Raw genomic sequence first — 19258 nt, 5'->3', positions numbered from 1 at the left:
CATATGGTTATACAGTATATTTATTTTAGTAAACTTATTGATTATGAATTTTCTTTTAATTAATCACAATATTTCCATGTACCCTCTGGTAGCTGCAGATATACCCCACCAGCTTCAAGAACACCTGGGAGGGAATCACTGTTTTCGCCCTTTTGACTAATAGAGGCTGCCGTAGTTAGCGTCACTTACTGTTGCCATAGAGATCTTGAAGAGAGACGCTTATTTATATACAGTCTATGAGAGAGACGCATAAACGGCGCTAAATGAGATAACACAAATACTAAAATATGATGAAAACGAATCAACAGGAAAACGAGAAAAAGTGCGAAGACATAGAAGTGCCTCAGACAGCGGAGGAAAGAGAAAAAGTAAAGTTAGTGAGTTGCTCTGAGGGTTTAAATGTGGAACAACAAAACCAAACGGACCGTCAGGAGGAGCAGCAGGATGATGACGACATTTATGAACTCCCTACACCGTTTAACTTAATTTTCCAGAGGTAAATCACTCGTTAATTGCAATGTTATTTTTAGTGCACCTATGAATTTCCATGGACCTGTGACCTGGAATGTACCGTACATTCAGGGCCGGTTCTAGCCCATTGGCTGCCCTAGGCGATATTGAGATTTTGCCCTCCCCCCACCCCCATTCCATGTCTTCATTCTGATATAGGTACACTATGTTATATGTGTTATGCTGTACACTAATATTTGATACATGAACTACAAGCAAGGTAATGGTCTCAGAACATTTTTATTTTTAGAAACTTTGGAACTTTACCAACAACAACTGAATTGAAAATACGAATAAATAAATAAATAAATAAGAAAACACAGATCTTCATCAAATTAAGAATGGCAAAGACTGAAAATAAATAAAATGTAGACATACAAATGTAATAAAAATAAACATAAAAATGAAATTTAAATTGCCCATGCTTTTTAAAAAATGTTTCGTTAATGAATGTTGTTAAAACAAAGATGTATGCTTAAGGGCGCCACAAGGGGGCGCCCCCTGCCAATTTGGCGCCCTAGGCAGCCGCCTTGGTGGCCTGTAGGAATAACCGGACCTGCGTACATTCTGGTGTTATTGACAGATATGAAGGGGAAACCTGTGACGGGCAGTTTCATGGAGAGGGGGTTGCTTGTTTTGAAGGAGGACATATGTACAAGGTACTATTGTATATTTTTTAAAAAGCACAGACAACAATAGGCCTACTTTATGAATACTTTAGAACTCGGATCGCCCATTTACTAGAAGTAAAAATGTCCATTTTAACTATAAAAAGTTATTGAAACCGCATTAAGTTTTATTTTAACATGTCTTTAGTCAGGCTCTTTTGTAATGCAGTGGCAGAAACACATTTGAATGTAATCTGAAAATGTACCACAAATCTGTCTTATGAAGCAATTATGGCATGGATGAATAAAACTTTTTCATAAAAGTTTGTTTTCCTGAAGGGGGTGTTTTCCAAAGGACTTATGGATGGACATGGTGTCTTTACATGGGCAGGTGGATTGAAATATGAGGTAGGATCAAATAATAATAATAATAATAATAATAATAATAATAATAATAAATCATTAGATAGCTGCAATTTTGAAGTGTTTTTTAAGCAAAGTGCTTGACAATAATCCATGTATACACAACATTTCTAAACATGCACCCTGTATGTTTACAAAATGTATGGCCAAATAATATAATTTGACAGGGGATAATAAATGCTCTCAAAAATTTGTTTATATTTATTTCTAATCCAACAGGGAGAATTCGTGAGCAACATACCCATGGGCCAAGGCACCTACACCTGGCCGGATGGCAGCTCCTATAAGGGGGAAGTATACAATGGTGTAAGACATGGGACTGGAACCTACAAAGCAAAAAACAATGTGTCATACACAGGGCAGTGGGATCAGGGCAAGAGGCATGGGAAGGTATGGTTAATCAATTCATATCAGAGGGTTCTTTTTATACATATATGTATATATTTATAATTATATCTCTTTTCGTGTTAGGGTACAATGCATTATAACCAGGATAAGAGCTCTTGGTACAAAGGAGATTGGGTGAAGAACAACAGAGAGGGATGGGGAGTGAGATGGTACGTGTTGATGAAGATGTTTTCTGTAGCCTGAGTTTCATTTTAGTGCCCAAAGGTTACATCTATTTCTTCACAGCTACCCCTCTGGTAACATGTACTCTGGTGAGTGGAAGGACAACGTGAGACACGGAGATGGCACAATGAGTTGGCAGAAACTGGGGCTGCAGTATGTAGGGATGTGGCAGAATGGAGTCCAAGTATGAAAGCACACCACAGACACCAACATGTCCATATTGCGTGTATTCCAAACTATTTATCCTCCTTAACCCTTTGATGCACAACATGGGTCAAAAATGACCTGCATTTATTTCCCCTGTTATTTATTGCGTGCTGTGTGTTTCTGTGCTCTATCTTTTTATATCAACTTATTTCATGATTGAATATTCTAAGTATTCTTTAAATATCTTGTTTTTGATAAACACAGATCATTATTTTCATTTTGCTTCTCATAATTTATGAAGAAAAAAGTTTTTGTATTATTACATAGCTAACTACTTGGCTAAGTAGCTTGCTAAGCTAACTACTTAGCCAAGAAGTTAGCTAAGTAGTTAGCTTAGCAAGCTACTTAGCTAATTACTTAGCCAAGAAGTTAGCTAAGAAGTTAGCTTAACAAGCTACTTAGCTAAAAAATGGATTATTATTATTACATAGCTAACTACTTGGCTAAGTAGCTTGCTAAGCTAACTACTTAGCCAAGAAGTTAGCTAAGTAGTTAGCTTAGCAAGCTACTTAGCTAAATACTTAGCCAAGAAGTTAGCTAAGAAGTTAGCTTAACAAGCTACTTAGCTAAAAAATGGATATGGCTCATTTTTGACCCATGTTGTGTATTAGAAGAGTAGAGACAGACAAAGGGATTCTATTCAAAATTAATAAAGGAAAACATAAAAATTAGGATGTATGATGATCAACAACAAACTAATTGAGGAAAACCTGGAATACTGAATGATGAATTATTGCAACGATATCGAACATAAAAACTCTGTCGGGTCACTTTAGACCAGCAGTCTCAAACTCAAATTACCTGGGGGCCGCTGGAGGCAGTATCAAAATGACCAAAAAAAGACACAAAATGACTAAAAAAAAGACACAAAATGACCAAAAAATACACAAAATGACCAAAAAATACACAGAATTTCCAAAAAGGACACAAAATAATTTAAAAAAGACACAAAATGACAGAAAGAAAACTAAATTACTTAAAAAAGAAACAAAATGACCAAAAAAGACACAAAATTAGTTTAAAAAGACACAAAATTACCAAAAAAAGACACAAAATTACTGAAAAAATATACAAAATGACCATAAAAAGACACAAAATGACCAAAAAAATACACAAAATGACTAAAAAAGACACAAAATTACATAAAAAGACACAGAATTACCAAAAAAGACACAAAATTATTAAGAAAAGACACAAAATTACCGAAAAAAGACACAAAATGGCCAAAAAAAAAAGTAATTAAAGGGACCTTCCACACACAACACGTAAAGTGCCATTCATATAAAACTCTCACAATTCACATTAAACTTTCATATCAAGGTGGGGGCCACAAAATATCATCACGAGGGCCGCAATTGGCCCGCGGGCCGTGAGTTTGAGACCCCTGCTTTAGACCCATTTTGTGCATCAAAGGGTTAAAGCACAAACCTCTTTTTGTTTTTGTTCAGCATGGTCGAGGCACACACACCTGGATCCTGAAGCGAGTGGATGGGTCACAGTACACCCAGAGCAATCAGTACACAGGGGACTCTGTCCAGGGTCAGAGGCACGGGCAGGGAACCTTTTACTACGCCAGTGGTGCGATCTATGAAGGAGAATGGAGGAAGAATAAAAAACATGGAAAGGTAAGCTTCTCATTGTCAATATGGAAGCCCGCTAATGCAATTTTTTTTAAAGAAAAGAAAAAAAATCTTGTGGTGGAAAAAAAGGATCCCATAAGTAATTATTATATAATTAATAAATAATAAAGTGTAACCCAAACCAATCAGTAACTGTTTATGGATTCTTTATGGTCTGGTAAGAGTAAATAGCATTTTCTTCCATCAAAAGAGGCACTTTATGGCTTCATTCGTTGATCAGCATTGACTAAATGTCTCGTTAACAAGCTTAGTGTTTGATCTCAATTCAATCCTGATTTCTTTTTAGTTTAGATTTAAATTTTGTTTCATATTTATTATCGTTATTATTTACCCAAGACCTTCCTTGTTCCTAGTCTGTCGGTTCATTTTGTATAAAATAAATTCAATGAAATCTTAAGAATAAAAGGTGAAATATAAACCCTCAATGTACGGTTTACATTTTGTACTATTTTGTCATTCGCAAGTGCCTTCCTCATTTCAAATATTAATTTTAAAAAAGAAAGCGAGAGAGGGATTTATCCACAATTATCTTCATCATCATAGTCATTATGATTTGAAAAAAATCATATCATAGCCATTATTTTTGAGATACTTCAAATTCTTCGTCATTTTTCTAAGAGGGTTTCTTATTATAATGACTATCCCATAAATCCTTATGATGATGATGATGTATTACCTTTTTGTCACATTGGCAGAAATGGGCTTCTATAAAAGTCTCCAAATTCACTAAATTTCAGGGTTAAACAGATTAGAAGTAGTGTTAACTTGTTATTAATACTTCAGAAGTGTGTTAGGAATAGCAGAAAATGAGAGATCTGGCATCCATTTAAAACTCAGTGTTCATCTATGATACACATGTATGTACTTTTAAGAAATTCTAAAAGTTACTGTACTTTATGATTCATAGGGAAAGTTCACTTTTGAAGATGGGCATATCTTTGAAGGAGAGTTTGTGGACGATCAGATGATGACACACAAAGCTCTCACTCCTCTGTCTGGTACAGTACATTGAAGATGTTCAGCCAGTGTTAACAGTGTCTGAAATCCTCAGCTACAATGGCGTATAACAGGGGTGTCAAACTCTGGCCCGCGGGCCATATTTGGCCCGCAGTGTAATTTTATTTGGCCCGCGAGCCAATATCAAATTATTATATTATTATTGTACTATAAAAGCTGACCCGCCGGTATTATACGGCGCATTTACCGCTAATACTAGATTTATTATTGTTAATTTATTTTTAAATGTATTAGCCTGTTGAAAAACATTATTTTGATATTTAAATCAGAAGGATGCAAATAGAAAAGAGGCATACAATTTTTATTTAATAAATTAATGACATTGATGTGTTTTTATTTGAAATTTGATTTTGCATGTCTGCACTATTTTGTTATATATTGTATGTTTATAAGCGTTGCTGGTTCCATATTTAATGTTAAAGCAAAACATGTTTGGTATATATTAAAAGGTTTATTTGTTCAATGCTGGCCCGCGATTTTATTCAAGTTTTAAATTTTGGCCCATTGTGTGTATTTGAGTGTGTATTTGAGTTTGACACCCCTGGCGTATAATGTACTTGTCTTGTTACAGGTTCATCTATCCTAGGACCAGACATGGCTCTGAACATTGAATGTCTTCTGCAGAAAATCCCTGAAAGAAAGCACGACACTGAGATTAAACAGGTCGGGTCCCGGCTCACACTCCAACACCCCCACGTCTTTATTTCCACCCCAGGTCCTGCCCTGATACTGCAGCTCATGTGTAACAGGTGGAGTGTGTGGTGCTGAGGCTGGACAGAGAGCTGAGATCCATCTACGGTTTCTACGGCAGACTTGGCCACGCCCACTCCCCAGATAACACCTTCCTGCTGACCCGCCTGCAGCTCTGGCGCCTGCTCAGAGACTGTAACATCCACCATCACGGCATCACTCTGACACAGATAGACCATTTTATCAAAGGTGAGAACGACTAGCACTCACAGTCTCACATATATACAGAACAGGACATTCATAGTTACAGTATACAGTACAGGCCAAAAGTTTGGACACACCTTCTCATTCAATGTTTTTCCTTTATTTTCATGACTATTGACATTGTAAATTCATCAAAACTATTAATGAACACATGTGGAATTATGTACTTAATAAAAAAGTGTGAAATAACTGAAAACATGTCTTATATTCTAGTAAGCAAAGGGTGGCTACTTTGAGGAATCTAAAATACAAGACATGTTTTCAGTTATTTCACACTTTTTTTGTTAAGTACATAATTCCATATGTGTTCATTCATAGTTTTGATGCCTTCAGTGAGAATCTACAATGTAAATAGTCATGAAAATAAAGAAAAACGCATTGAATGAGATGGGTGTGTCCAAACTTTTGGCCTGTACTGTATGTGTGCTTAATATTTTTACTCTGTGTGTCTCAGAGGATTCTGGAACAGCAGAGGTCCACTCTCCTTTCACTCCCATGCTTCTGCGTCGGTTCCTCAGCTGTCTCGTGGTTGTGGCTTACCACATCTACCATGAAGACATGGCGTAAGGAATGACTCTTCAGATCATCAAACTCTTGTATCTATTGATTATGAACTGTTGGGTGCCTAAGAATGAACTCAGAATGAGTCCTAATGACTTTGGTAGATCCCAACTTTCCACTGTATCTAGTGCCGTCATCAGATCACACTTTTAATTTTAACACACTTAATCGCTAAGTATTTGCAAAAAACAGTAACTAACTGTAACATTTGGATTGCTTTGTAATGTTAAGCAAGTTGAACAGTAAGCTAGACATGTATCAACATGACTCAAACATGATCTCAACATGTTTAGTGACTGGACAAAAACTACTTGGTTAGGTTTAAAAAAAAAAAAAGCTTGTGGTTTGAGTTAAAATTAGTAAGTTATATCTAAAGTCTTGCCTCACAGTAAGAGTGTTGCTGGTTCGATTCTGGCTTGTGTTTCTTCTATGTGCATGTTCTCCCCGTGTGGATGTGGGTTCTCTCTGGGTCCTCCAGCTTCCTCTCACAGTCCAAAAAAAACCATGCAGCTTAGGTTTAATTAGTGACTCTAAATTGCCAGTAGGTTTGAATAAGAGTGTGAATGGTTGTCTGTCTCTAAGTTATCTGCCCTACAATAGTCTGTACCCCTCCTCCTGCCCAATATCAGCTGGGATCGACTCCAGCCCTCTGTGACCCAAGTTTGGATAATGGATGTATGAATGAATATCTGAAGTTATCTCAGGGGGCGTGTCATATTGGAAAATGGTTGTGTAGCCTGCAAGACTGCAGTTTCACCTTTCTTTTCTACACATGTTCACCGGTCTCCTTAATAGCAAGAGTTTTCCGAAAATTCCACATAGTATACACTACCGGTCAAAGGTTTTAGAACACTCCAATTTTTCCAGTTTTTTATTGAAAATCAAGCAGTTCAAGTCAAATCAACAGCTTGAAAGGGTACAAAGGTAAGTGGTGAACTGCCAGAGGTAAATAAAAAAAGGTAAGGTTAACCAAAACTGAAAAATAATGTACATTTCAGAATTATACAAGTAGGCCTTTTTCAGGGAACAAGAAATGGGTTAACAACTTAACTCTATGGAGTCTTGGGCTATTTTGTCCATTTTTGAATTCTTTTCATGTCTTTGTAAGTCATTTTGTGTCTTTTTTTGGTCATTTTGTTTCTTTTTTTAGTCATTTTGTGTCTTTTTTTGGTCATTTAGTCCAACATAAAATGTGATTTTGAATCTTTTTTTTACTTTCAAAACACTATCATGCTCAATAAAGAATTTTAAATGTGCATTCATTTCAGAGTACACTGAGACATTAAACTGTATAATTTTCAATTCAATTCTGGAAAAGTTGGTGTGTTCTAAAACTTTTGACCAGTAGTATATATCAGCATGTAAGCATGCTGACTGAAGCATTTTACTCAAACACCGCTTCTCCTCTTTTCACAGGTCACAAAAAAACCTTCTGGCTGCCTGCTTTTCCAAACTGATGACAGACAACATCCTTCCTAATGCTAAGAATATAAAAGGTGCTAAAACTATAATGCTTATGTGCACCCACATGTATTTAATGACTAGAGTAACATGGAAACTGATTTATAGCAATATACGTAAGGGTAAGGTAAAAAGGTAAAAAAAAAACATGATCAGTTTGCAGGTTCCTCTGTGGTAGGGTGCTGAGGCCAATATTATAGGATATATACAGTATTGTTTAATAGTGTTTCTCATTAACTATAGCTGTGTTGATCCAGGTTTCCTCTTTAGGCAGCCGGACTGTGCAGTAATGGCTGTGAAATACTTAAAGAAGTGCTGGCAAGTCTACCAGGCTTACTGCAAGGTCAATGTTGCCCCTAGAGATGACCAGAGCATGACCTGCAGACACCTGCTGTGGATGTTCAAGGTGCAGTAACACTGCAACACGAACATTAACATGCATTTAATTTCTTCTCATTTATTTTCCCCACTTTATTGAATATATATGTATGTATCAAGGTTATAATAGTTTTGGATTTTTCATTAGTTTTAGTTTCAATTTTGTTGTGAATTTTTGTTTTCAAATTCAGTTAGTTTTAGTTAGTTTTTAGAGTGAGATTGCTAGTTTTAGTTTAGTTTTTATTTTTTGAAAATGCTTAGTTTTAGTTTAGTTTTGATTAGTTTTAGTGTTAGTTTTAGTTTTTTGTAATGGGCTATGTGTTGGGTGCCAGATTCAAAGTGGTCATAATAAATTGTGCGTTTATTTCCTTTGGTTTATCCATCTCAGCCCCAATAAGGTTATTAACTCTTACAGTTCTGGGTGTTTTGAATTTTGGTTGGAGTGTAGACATCCCAGTCTCAGTAAACATATTTACCATGTGTTGCATGTTCAAATAGAAACACTGAATTATGAATGAAAAAAGTTGACAAAAACGAAAACTAAGGACATTTTCACTATAATTTTAGTTAGTATTGTAACCACACAATACAGTTTCAGTTAGTTATCGTTTTTTTAAAATCTCTAGTTTTTATTTTTATTTCAGTTAACGAAAATGTTTTTTCAATTCTAGTTTTCGTTAACTATAATAACCTTGGTATGTATGCAGTTTATCTTGCTTGTTACAACAAAACCAGAAAGCTGCTTAATGTTGAGTAATGAAAGAATAAGTTCTACATCATATGGTTGGAAAAAAAAAATATTTGGCCAGCATTCAGTGTGTTAATACATTGTGGTTTATTGTAACCCCTGTCAGGATCTCTGTCTGCTGGACAATAACCTGACCACAGCAAAACTACTGCAGATCATCACTGCAGAGAGCCATGACCCCAGCAACATGTCCTCCTGTCTGGATCTGGAGGTCTGTTTGCACTAGTGACCTTGTAAATGCATTATTTCAGTGCCCATTGAGCATTCATTTACTTACCCTTTTTGTGCATTTCTTTCCCTCTCCATATCGCCTGTCTTGTTGTTACACTCTTTCTGCTTCAGATTACATTCCTGGAGTTTTTTGAGGTCCTTCTGGGCTCTGCTGAGGTGAAGTTTCAGCAGGTTTCTGAAGGCCTGAAGGAGAGCCGGTCACCATCCTGCCCCGACACTGAGGCCAGGAGGGATCTACCTAAGGTGGAAGCAAGAGAGAATATTTTGCACTACAGACTACACTACAGACTGCCCTTGAGCCTCTCCTGACCTCTGCACCCCTCACTTACTTTGTTTACTTTATCTAGTGTACTCTGATTTAATTCTTGTAATTACAGAAATTTACAAATTGTGAGTTCTGCACAAGAAAACAGACAAAAAAGTTTACTGTCATTTCTTTCCAGGTGGCTCCCTCCAGCCTCCCTGAAAACTCCAAACCCATAACAGAGAAGGTTGGTTACATCAACAAGTCTAGGATGCAAAAAATGTCTAGTATTTATATCAGTATTTAACAATCCTGCAGTTAATATTATTGAAATATGCTGAGTTTAGCATTATTAACATGATTGCATCTACATGTTATTACAGACAGGCAACATAGCAGAATCGTCCACTGCTGAATTTGTGGACAGTCAAGATTTCAAGACTAAAATCAATCAGTCCGCAGGTTTGTTGTAAATTTTCACATACATATTGACAAATAGGATTAAGATGGGAACACACATCTTTCTATGGCTGGAAAAATAATCCTCAATAATGCAGTTTTTGTTTTTATATTGGTGTTAGTATACAAGCTAATTTTGGGTCTTTTTTTCTTTAGAGCACACAGAAGAGCATCGAGGTGAAAGAAAGGATGTGCAAACCAGACGAATGAAGGGCAAGGAGCGTGAGGTGGAGCTCTGGAAACAGACAATCCATCAATTCTTTAACCATTTTTTCTTCCCGGCGTTTGATCATCATCAGATAGTTTCCAGCAACATGAAGGAGGAGAGGCTTCGACAGGAAGCCCAGAGACGCATCGCTCTGGCTAAAGCTAAACAAAGAGCCAGGTAATACACTTCCAAGATTTTTGTTTTTTTTCCATTTGTTGTTTAATGCACTGTATTATTACACATGGGATTTATTCACAGTGATTTTGTTGCCACCACATAAATCTTCATGGATTTTTTTTAAATGTTAGACATATATATTCTGGGTTGACATGTGTAGAAATGTGGGGGAGCATGAACATGAGTCAGTTTTTTGAGCTGCCCTAAAAAATTAAAGCTATATTTACACAACACAGCCACTAGATGGCACCTTTAAACTTTTCCTTTGTGTTGCTTCCATGCCAGTATTGTCTGTTTTTTGGATATGAACTGTAACTGCCCATGTTCCAATCATCCTACTGCTGCTTAACTTACATTGTGCCACAGATGTGTAGTTCTCAGTGTTATACTGTGTTGTTACAGGGAGAAGGAGCTTTAGAAGATTGACGAGAGATGCAGCAGAAAAAATCTGACGAACTCTAGATGAAGCTCATCGTTCTGTACCTGAACTACTCACAGCCCCCCACTCCCACCCAAAAAAAAAGAAAAACACAAAATGCCCAAAGCCTTCAAATACAGTGAAATATAAAAGTATTGAGTGTCCTGATGATTTGGTTCTTGTATGTAAATGAAGAGTAATGGCCACTTTCTTGCTATAATAGGAACTTTAATTGCTAAGATAAAACAGTTTAAATAGTTAAAAATAGCTTTCCAACTATCTAGAAGTTAAAGACAGAATCACTCAAATTTTTTTTCATGAAAAAGTTAAAAAAGTATTCGTTATATATCAAAATAGAAGGATTTAAAACAAAAACTTTGCTACACATTAGAGGGGAGGCGTGAAGACCATCAGGTCACTTGGACAGCAAGACTGGCGTATCCGGTCCTTGGGGTCCGGGGTGAAGAGAAGCATGGGAGACTCGGCCGCCTGGGGCTGAAAAAAAATGCAGATACAAAAAAAATAATCATTCAGCAACAATAAGGATGAAATAAATAAATGTAAGTGATAGAGTTAAGGAATCATTGAGGGTTTACATGTCAGTATTTTAAAGTAAAGAGGGGGGAAAAAAGGGTAAAACATTAACCTGTGGCGACTGGAGAGCAAACACTGAAGGCACCGCTGGATGTGCTGTGATGACAGTGAGAAGTGAGTGAAGACAGTGAAATGTGCAGTCAGTTTAAAATAAACTGAGTGTGGTATTCCCTTATAACCAGGCAATCACATTTCCTACTCTAACTACTACTACTCAAATAAAAATACATTTCAATATAGAAATCCCAGCAGCTTTAGTCTCCATTAGTGTTGTTAAGGTATAAAACCCAGGTGTACATAGTGTGTACACATGCACTGTACCTATGGGCATTATCCATACCTGGCTCTTGCTGAGTGAGCAAGTCCTCCGATTGTCCTCTGGGACTCTCCATTTCTACATCCACCGCCATGGGGGACAGAGTCTCTACGGTAACTGTGTCCCGCGGTGACAGGCTGCATCTCTGTGAAGGCTGGAGGTAACGCTCAAAGTCCAACCCAGGAATTTCCTGAAATGGAAGAGAGAATAACTTGTTTACTTAATTGCAAGTGAAAGCTATGGAAAATCATTTCCACCGATGTGTCGAAAAACACTCAATATTTTTAAGATACCGCAAGTCATTATTTGAGACAGTTTCTCATCATTTTTAGATTTGCCAAGTCATTTCAAGAAAATTAAGTCATTCGAGATAGTTCACATAGTTCATTGTAATGACACAAAGGACATTCTACTCCTATCACGCCAGCAGAAATGGGTTCCATAAAAAGCAGTTTGGATCACAGCTTTTAATAAATGGTATTAAGAGATTTTTATAGTACAAAATGAGGACTACTGGAGCCTGAAAGTGTTTTTACCTCGACAACTGAGCTGTCTGGTGTGTGACACACAGACTGTTGGGCCTCCACAGCAGGAGGGGAGGGGGTAGGAGGCTGGCTGGGAGTCACACAGGGTGACAACATGAAACTCAGAGATGCTGAGGGCTCAGGGGCCTGGGAGACTGGAGGAGGTGTTTTGCATGGAGAGGGGGACAGTCTTGGAGATAGAGGGAGGTCAACATCGACAGCTTCAGCTAGTTCCTCGACTACAGTAATGGCTGGAAGTGAATGTACAGGTGTGGGCGTGCTCAATTCAGGAACAGAAGCAGCGATTTCTTGCGTGGAGTCTGTTCCTGACTGGTGTGCAGAGCTTCCTTCTGGCTTTGTGACTTCTGAAAGCGCTTCTTTGACAGCTGAGAAACAAAGGGAGGAATTTACAGTGTCCTTTCTGTTCCGGGATGACTGAGGAGTGCCTCGCTGAGACTTTGGTGTTTGTGCTGGGGTTAGGCTGAGGGCAAGACGTAGGTGAGCGGGAGTGTGGACGGGCTGAACAGGAGAGCCGACCGCTGGAACGGGGGTCTGTGCCAGCGCCAGGGACCGCCGAGTCACTCTTCTGGGTGAGAGGTAGCTGGAGCAGGGAGAGGCCTGAGGCAGCACAGCAGCACTCAGACGACTGGATCTCCTCACTGAACCTTCAGAGAGTTGAACACAGTTATTAGTCCGGCAGGAAATTGCGTAGAAAATCTTTAAAGAAAAACACTTGACGACCAGATCAACTCTGAGAGACAACGCCTCTGACCAGCTAATTTCACTTCAGTTCGTGGGTCATTGTTTCTTTGTAACTAAGGTTTTAATGTCCTGTACTTTCCTGTTATGACAATCATTTGATATGCGAGTACACTTGGGAGATTATGTTCCTATTCTAATGTTATCGTATCAACCAGAGCATCCGCTTAGGATACGCTATGCTGACTTTCGTCCAAGAAGTTTTCCTTTCCCATGATCTGATATTTCACCTGTGTACCTAGGTTACATTTCAATGTAGATTCATCTATGGATTTATCCTACAGAAAGAGTACACTGAAAAATTGAAATGAAAGACATTGATTTTGGCTTTTCTCACCTGATGGTCTGGCTGGGCTTTCTACCTGGAAGAATCCTCCGTCAAAGACCACCGCGTCAGTGGGTTTAGGCTCTGCTTGGGGTTGTGGTTCCTGAGAGTCCTGGCTTGGGGTGTCCTCAGCGTTACCAGCATCCTTAGCTGCTTTCTCTGCCTGGGCTGCCTGCTGTTTGGCTTTCATGGCCGCTTTCACAGCGGCCAGGCGAGATTTGGCGGCCGCTTTGGTTCCTGCTGGTTTGGCGGGTGCAGCTGGCTTCTATCAAAAATCAAATTACATGAACAATGTCTTAACATCCACATCATAACAATTATGCCCCTTAACATAGCGGACAAACCAATTTTTAAATGCTATACTATGCAGAATTCACCTGAAGAACAATGTATAGACTCATATAGTAAAATATTTATTATAAATATACACTGGAAAGAGTCTTTACCTTCACCACTTTCCTCTGTCGGGGTGGCGGCGGCTTGTGCTCCTCCACCCAGCCTCTGCTCTCTGCTTCTTTGAGAGCGTCAAACTTCTTGTTGACATCCTCCACCTGAAAGTAGAAAACGTACATAAATATTAATGTCCTTATCTATGGATGTCTGAAATAATGTCACTCCCTTCTTGTGAGGTACTGACCTGGTAATACACCATGTCCCAGAATCCCTGCAGGTCAGTGCAGGTGGTGATCTTCTCCCCTCGGCCCAGCTCGCAGTCGTCCACCAGACCGGCGAACTGGTTGAATCTCTCTTTCATCAGCAGCCTCGCTTGACCGATGGCTGTACGCATGCGGTCTCTCACTGAACAGACAAGAGCAAGAACAGAATTAGATAGATAGATAGATAGATAGATAGATAGATATACTTTATTTATCCCAAGCTGGGAAATTACAGTGTAGCAGCAGCATTACATACAATAACAACACAATTAAATAAAAAGAACAACCAAGGCATACTTCAAGCAATAAAATATAAAAATACAATAAAATATAGTAAAAAATAAAGTGTCTAAAGAAGGAGTATGTATTAAGGAGTAGAATAGAATTCCAGTGCAGAATAAATATGAATATACAGTATAAAAATGTTGGTGCTATGAAACAAATAAGGTGCAATGAACTTTTGCAATGAATTACAACTGCTCGGTTAGAGAATATCATTTTACAAATCAAGAGCACTACCAATAATAGTCACACTCACTCTCTTCTGGGATGGACTCATCCTCCACTTTAAACTCCCAGCTGGCACACAGAGTCATCAGTCTGTCCGTCTCATTAGCGATTTCAGATCTGAATCAAGAAAGATATGATTGAATAAACTAAAAAAGAATGAGAAAATACGAACAACAGATGATTAGAAAGATTAGAAAGGTATATAACCTGAAGTATGGTACGTCATGCTTGGATTCCAGGGGGCTGCCTGGAGTCGGTGATGTACATGGAGCAGAGCGGCGAGGAGATTTAGGAGGAGAGGGTTCGCTTGGCTCGGCCTGAGGCTCAGCACTGAAAACAGGGACGTCTGGAAGAGTGAAGCTGTTGCTAGGGAGAAAGAGTGACAGCATGGCATTGAGTTTAAAATCATGAATACATTTAAAATCTTTTTTTTCAGGGAGGCTCCAAAGACAATAATAATATTTACTGCAGTTACACGCAACAATTAAAGCTTTCTGGTGTTTAAATATCTTCAACAAAGAAGACAAACGGAGAAGACGGACATCAGACTGACCTTGGTGTAAGAAAGGCATCGGCTGAGCGAGGAGTGAGAGGCTCAAACTTGAAGGAGGATAATCCAGTCGGAGCTGAGAATTTGAAACCATCTGGAGCGAAAGAAGTTAAAGAAGACGGTTCTTCAACGGGATCCCCAGCAGGGATGGAGTCAGCCGGAGCTTGGTCCACCACCATGTCTTCCTCCTCAGAGCAGGGTGCTGGGCTGGGGGGACAAGGTTTTTCCTCTGGTTCCTTTATCTCAGGCTCCTTCAGCTCTGGGTCCTTTACAAGACAAAACAGCAAACTAATTAACTGAAACATCACAAAATATGGTCATTAATTTAACACACCTAGTCATAGACTGATTAATAGGCCAACAGAATAATATTAGTATTACCCTGAGCCTCTACACTATCATTTATCCGTTATTATGGATGCGAGTTTGCAAATGTATGTTATCTGCACCTAAAAATCTACTTTTTAACAAAGTTTTGTTTTTTAAATACCCGTGGAATATCAATATTGTGATACAAGACTAGATACCATTAGATTTTGGATGTTGTGATACCATAATGCTATATTTAAATGCTGCATTACAAATAAGTGATGTGATCATTATTTATCAAACAATCTCAATATGTATATTTTAAGTAAACAAAAACCACCACCAACAACAACAACATATCTGCATTACATATCAGCCACCAACTGCCCTGCTCTCTAAATATTGGCATCTACCGTCGACAAACCCACACAGTCTCCCAATGTATAAAACTCAGTGATGCTCACCTTGGGCACAGCAGGTTCAACACTGTTGTCGTCAGTTACTGCATATTAAAAGGAGAGATGCATTAAAAAAAAATGGTGTCAGAAGTGAAAAAAAATATTCACATTCAACAGTTTCTAAAGTTGGGTGGCCCTTTATCAACATTTAGTACCTTTACAGTTCCTCTGTTGGTCAGCAGGGGGAGCCACGTGGCTGACAAACGCCCTGCTCCTTGTTGTTCTTACATCTGAGGGTGAGGAGAGGCATGGAACAATATTTAAAGTGGTTTCATCGAAACATTAGGCCGCTGTACTTTTGTTTTGACGATCACATGTTTTGTGCTTACAGTTTATAAGCCAAATCTAAAATTTTTTTTTTTTTTTTTTTTTTTTTTTAAACACACTTTATTGTTTTTAAACACATTAACAATACAAAACACAGAAACAGATTTTTAATATACACTTTCGACCAACGAGAAGGACTTTATCAAGGAGCTTATGAGTGAGATGTAAGTCCCTAGAGGGAAGGCCTAGGAGGAAAACCCCAGGGTCTTTCCTAATATAATTTTTTTTAAAACTGCCTAAACTTTATTCTTGGCTCAGTGTACCTGCAGGCTTGCCCTTCGGTTTGTCTTTCATCACAGGAGCTGCTGTAACAGGAGGCCTGTTGGCTGATCTGGTGGACGACGCTCGTACGATGGGCTCCACTTTAGTAGGATGGCATGACACAGAGACACAGGTTGAGATGCAAATGAGGAAACATAATAGAGTGAAACCAACATGATGGCTGGTGCAAAGGTCCAGTTATGTGATTTTTCTTATTATTACTCACCGGCACAAACTTTGGTCTTGGAAACAACTGGTGCAGGAGCGGCACGGCTCCTGGTTGATCTTTCCACAGCAGGCTGAGCTAGAAGAGGAATGAGAGGTCAGACCTAAAATACACAGTTACAGGTTACAGGAAACATTATGTTTCATTTAAAACAATGAAGGACACTTGATCAATTTACCTTTCTTAGCCACAGTATTTGGATCCTGCATCTTCAGAGGCTGCAGAAATTTTGGCAGGAAGAAAAGCAATAAATACAGTTAATAAAGTACACATTAGCTTTTTATGGATGTTAATATGAGAACATATCTTAAAGAAAGTAGTACCTTCTGCACTTGATGCGGCTGTTTCATTGAACGAGTGACTCTGGTACTCTGGGAGGGAGCTGCGCTTACTTTTGTCTGAAAGTAAAGCAAACATTTCATGTTGATCACTGGAATCTTTCATCATTACACCTGCCACAAAGTGTTATCCAACTCATGTCATCTCTAAAAGGAACAAATGAAAACACAGGTAGCTATTCACAGTAAATAGTGTGAACTAGTGCATTAATGAGTCCCCCCTCACCTCCTTAGCTCTGGTTGAGGCAGCTGGGACCACCGGCAGAGGGGCAATGACAAGTCTGTCCTTTGGATGATACACCCCTGTCTTAAATACCCCTTTACGCTCCTTTTCTCTCTTTTCCTTCTCCTTCTCAAGAGCCTTGCGCTCTTTCCAGCGCTCAAGCTGTTTCATTCTTTCTTCTCCAGCTGCCTCTGTGAAGAAAATGGAAAGTTATTACTAAAGGTGCTCCATGGTGAACATGCAATCAGGTTTAACTCATAGTTATGATGGGAAATAAAGCCTTACGTTTAGCGGATTTTGCTTTGTTCAGTGTCTTCTCTTGAATGACTGACATGTCGGTCACTGCCATGGAGGCGTCCATGGTAGACATTTCCAGCTCCTGGAGCTTCTCCAGCTGTCTTCGTGTGTTCATGGCCCGTTGTCGGTTTTCCTTCTGAGACTGAGACCTCCTACGGGACATTTTTACCCTCAGCATTGACACACTGGTGTCCCGCTCGCGCAGGTGAGCAAACCGAGACTCCATTTTTAGGTATCTTGAATAAAGAGGAACAGAAAAGGGGCAAAAATTTTTAGGTACATTGCCTACAACACATAACTGAGGCATTAAGGTACATTATATTTGATGTGCTAGTAGTTATGGCAACTGGCACAAAGATTATAAACCAGGTGAACAGGGTGTAGAAAAATGACAGGAATAAAAAAAAAAAAATACTGAAAGTTGTTATGGCAAACTTATAGACAACTACTCAACATATATCTGATAATGGGATGGAGGAAATAAATAAACAAAAAGGGCTTTACCTGACTATTATTGTTGACTATATATATATATATATATGTATATATACATATATACACACACACTTTTTTATGTTAACAATAGTCATAATAATGGCAAATGGCTCTCAGGTAAAAACTCCTGTTTTCCGTTCCTGAATCAATGCAAATTATAGGACGTTTTGCGTTTCAGTCCATGTAAGTTTGTATCCAACTTTAGAGTTTAAAACAGTAAAAACAGCGAATTTAAGTATCAAATCAAAAGGCCACAAATGTTAACGGTAACTAAATCAACTAAACCCTAACAGCAAAACACAGAGGGTCCAAAAATGCGTTATAAACGTTTGTTAACCATGTATAAAAAAAACATTACCCCAAAACAATGCACACCGTCGCTTAAAGCAGTGGACCGAACTAACGTCAAGGTAGGTTAAACATCAACGCCTTTACGTTAAAAATTCACTTCAACCGAAGCATTCTTAGCTAACGTTTACGACAGTAAAATGAAAAATGTACGGGTAGTAGTAATGTGGTAAAGAAAAAACAAATGTTACGCGAACATGTTAGCCAACAAAACAAGGGTCTGAACTAGCTAACGTTAGTTTACCTGACATACTAGAGGGAAAACAACTGCAAACTTACGATATTTTTTGATTAGAAACTACAAACCTGAACTGCCCTTTTACTTAATATGACATGTATTCATATTACCTGGCTCGTTTCCAAAAAAAACTGTAAAAACAATAAAAAATCCCTCTTCTGTGCGTATTCTGCACAACAAACGGACTCAGCGGTCCAACCTGGAAATCACAATCATGGCGGTGACTTTTTGAAATTCATGTACAGTGACGCTGATTGGCTGCGAATCAGCCTGAAACGGCGAGCGCTGATTGGTTCTTTTTCTTCTTCTTCAGACTGTTTTTCTGTCGTAACAGAGGTAAAATTTACTGCCACCCAGTGGTGTGGAGAGTGATGTGTAATTGTAACTTTTTATGTGATCAGTTTGTTTTTTTGGTCTGTTATTTAATCAGTCGGGATGCTATTTTTTCATGCATAAAAAACTATTTGGCCAGTGGTATTGGAGGCTAATTTTGCTCTGTAATTACAACCTTGTGCAAACATTTTTATTACAATCTTGTTTACATCAAACCACATCATAGCTATATAATTGTATCCCCCTTGGTTATATGATATTCATGCTTTTTTACACTAACTTAATACTTATTTAGCCTTCTTGCTGCTATCCATTTGCTGCCGTAATGGTGCAATTTTGCCATTATGGGACGAATAA

At 38.4% G+C, this 19258-nt stretch overlaps 2 protein-coding genes and 1 long non-coding RNA gene across 6 annotated transcripts; 2 read left to right on the top strand and 1 right to left on the bottom strand.

Moving 5' to 3' along the window:
* The first annotated feature begins 217 nt into the window (after nt 1-217).
* rsph10b (radial spoke head 10 homolog B) lies at nt 218-9648 on the top strand. Of its 3 annotated transcripts, XM_059324386.1 has the most exons (15): nt 218-496; nt 1094-1169; nt 1458-1526; nt 1761-1931; nt 2013-2098; nt 2175-2295; nt 3767-3943; nt 4866-4956; nt 5547-5638; nt 5725-5914; nt 6384-6492; nt 7907-7986; nt 8209-8357; nt 9184-9288; nt 9420-9648. In XM_059324386.1, the coding sequence occupies exons 1-15, from the start codon at nt 288-290 to the stop codon at nt 9615-9617; spliced, it is 1923 nt and encodes a 640-aa protein (XP_059180369.1). In that variant the 5' UTR covers nt 218-287; the 3' UTR covers nt 9618-9648. The 3 variants fall into 3 exon arrangements, with proteins under 3 accessions (XP_059180369.1, XP_059180371.1, XP_059180370.1); XM_059324387.1 differs by lacking the exon at nt 1094-1169 and having other exon boundaries at nt 358-496; nt 9420-9640; XM_059324388.1 differs by lacking the exons at nt 1094-1169; nt 1458-1526; nt 1761-1931; nt 2013-2098 and having other exon boundaries at nt 224-496; nt 9420-9638.
* A 285-nt stretch (nt 9649-9933) lies between these two features.
* On the top strand, nt 9934-10896 carry LOC131959254 (uncharacterized). Its single transcript, XR_009389420.1, has 3 exons — nt 9934-10014; nt 10168-10396; nt 10799-10896. It is a non-coding gene; the product is annotated as an uncharacterized LOC131959254 (long non-coding RNA).
* A 125-nt stretch (nt 10897-11021) lies between these two features.
* dlgap5 (discs, large (Drosophila) homolog-associated protein 5) lies at nt 11022-18814 on the bottom strand. Of its 2 annotated transcripts, XM_059324380.1 has the most exons (19): nt 18679-18814; nt 17476-17723; nt 17194-17381; nt 16953-17027; nt 16808-16847; nt 16630-16707; nt 16406-16504; nt 15971-16045; nt 15822-15859; nt 15052-15314; nt 14706-14864; nt 14527-14615; nt 13970-14130; nt 13779-13883; nt 13345-13597; nt 12261-12913; nt 11749-11914; nt 11461-11504; nt 11022-11309 (listed from the first exon to the last, which is right to left on the bottom strand). In XM_059324380.1, exons 2-19 carry the CDS (start codon nt 17711-17713, stop codon nt 11202-11204), a joined length of 2832 nt encoding a protein of 943 aa, XP_059180363.1. In that variant the 5' UTR covers nt 17714-17723; nt 18679-18814; the 3' UTR covers nt 11022-11201. The 2 variants fall into 2 exon arrangements, with proteins under 2 accessions (XP_059180363.1, XP_059180364.1); XM_059324381.1 differs by lacking the exon at nt 11461-11504.
* Nucleotides 18815-19258: the final 444 nt, after the last annotated feature.

This window comes from Centropristis striata, chromosome 21 (genome assembly GCF_030273125.1).
Source record: "Centropristis striata isolate RG_2023a ecotype Rhode Island chromosome 21, C.striata_1.0, whole genome shotgun sequence".
Lineage (NCBI taxonomy): Eukaryota > Metazoa > Chordata > Actinopteri > Perciformes > Serranidae > Centropristis > Centropristis striata.
The sequence above is the reverse complement of the archived record's forward strand: the minus strand, read 5'-3'. Positions and strand labels throughout refer to the sequence as shown.

What these genes read in the sequence shown, in the direction of transcription:
- rsph10b (XM_059324386.1), top strand. Translation starts at nt 288, where the DNA reads ATGATGAAAACGAATCAACAGGAAAACGAGAAAAAGTGCGAAGACATA. An exon ending in AAGGAGGACATATGTACAAG is followed by an intron (nt 1,170 to 1,457) that starts GTACTATTGTAT and finishes GTTTTCCTGAAG; the next exon opens with GGGGTGTTTTCCAAAGGACT. An exon ending in CAGGTGGATTGAAATATGAG is followed by an intron (nt 1,527 to 1,760) that starts GTAGGATCAAAT and finishes CTAATCCAACAG; the next exon opens with GGAGAATTCGTGAGCAACAT.
- dlgap5 (XM_059324380.1), bottom strand. Translation starts at nt 17,713, where the DNA reads ATGGAGTCTCGGTTTGCTCACCTGCGCGAGCGGGACACCAGTGTGTCA. An exon ending in GGGACATGGTGTATTACCAG is followed by an intron (nt 13,884 to 13,969) that starts GTCAGTACCTCA and finishes TTCTACTTTCAG; the next exon opens with GTGGAGGATGTCAACAAGAA. An exon ending in AAGCCCAGCCAGACCATCAG is followed by an intron (nt 12,914 to 13,344) that starts GTGAGAAAAGCC and finishes AACTCTCTGAAG; the next exon opens with GTTCAGTGAGGAGATCCAGT.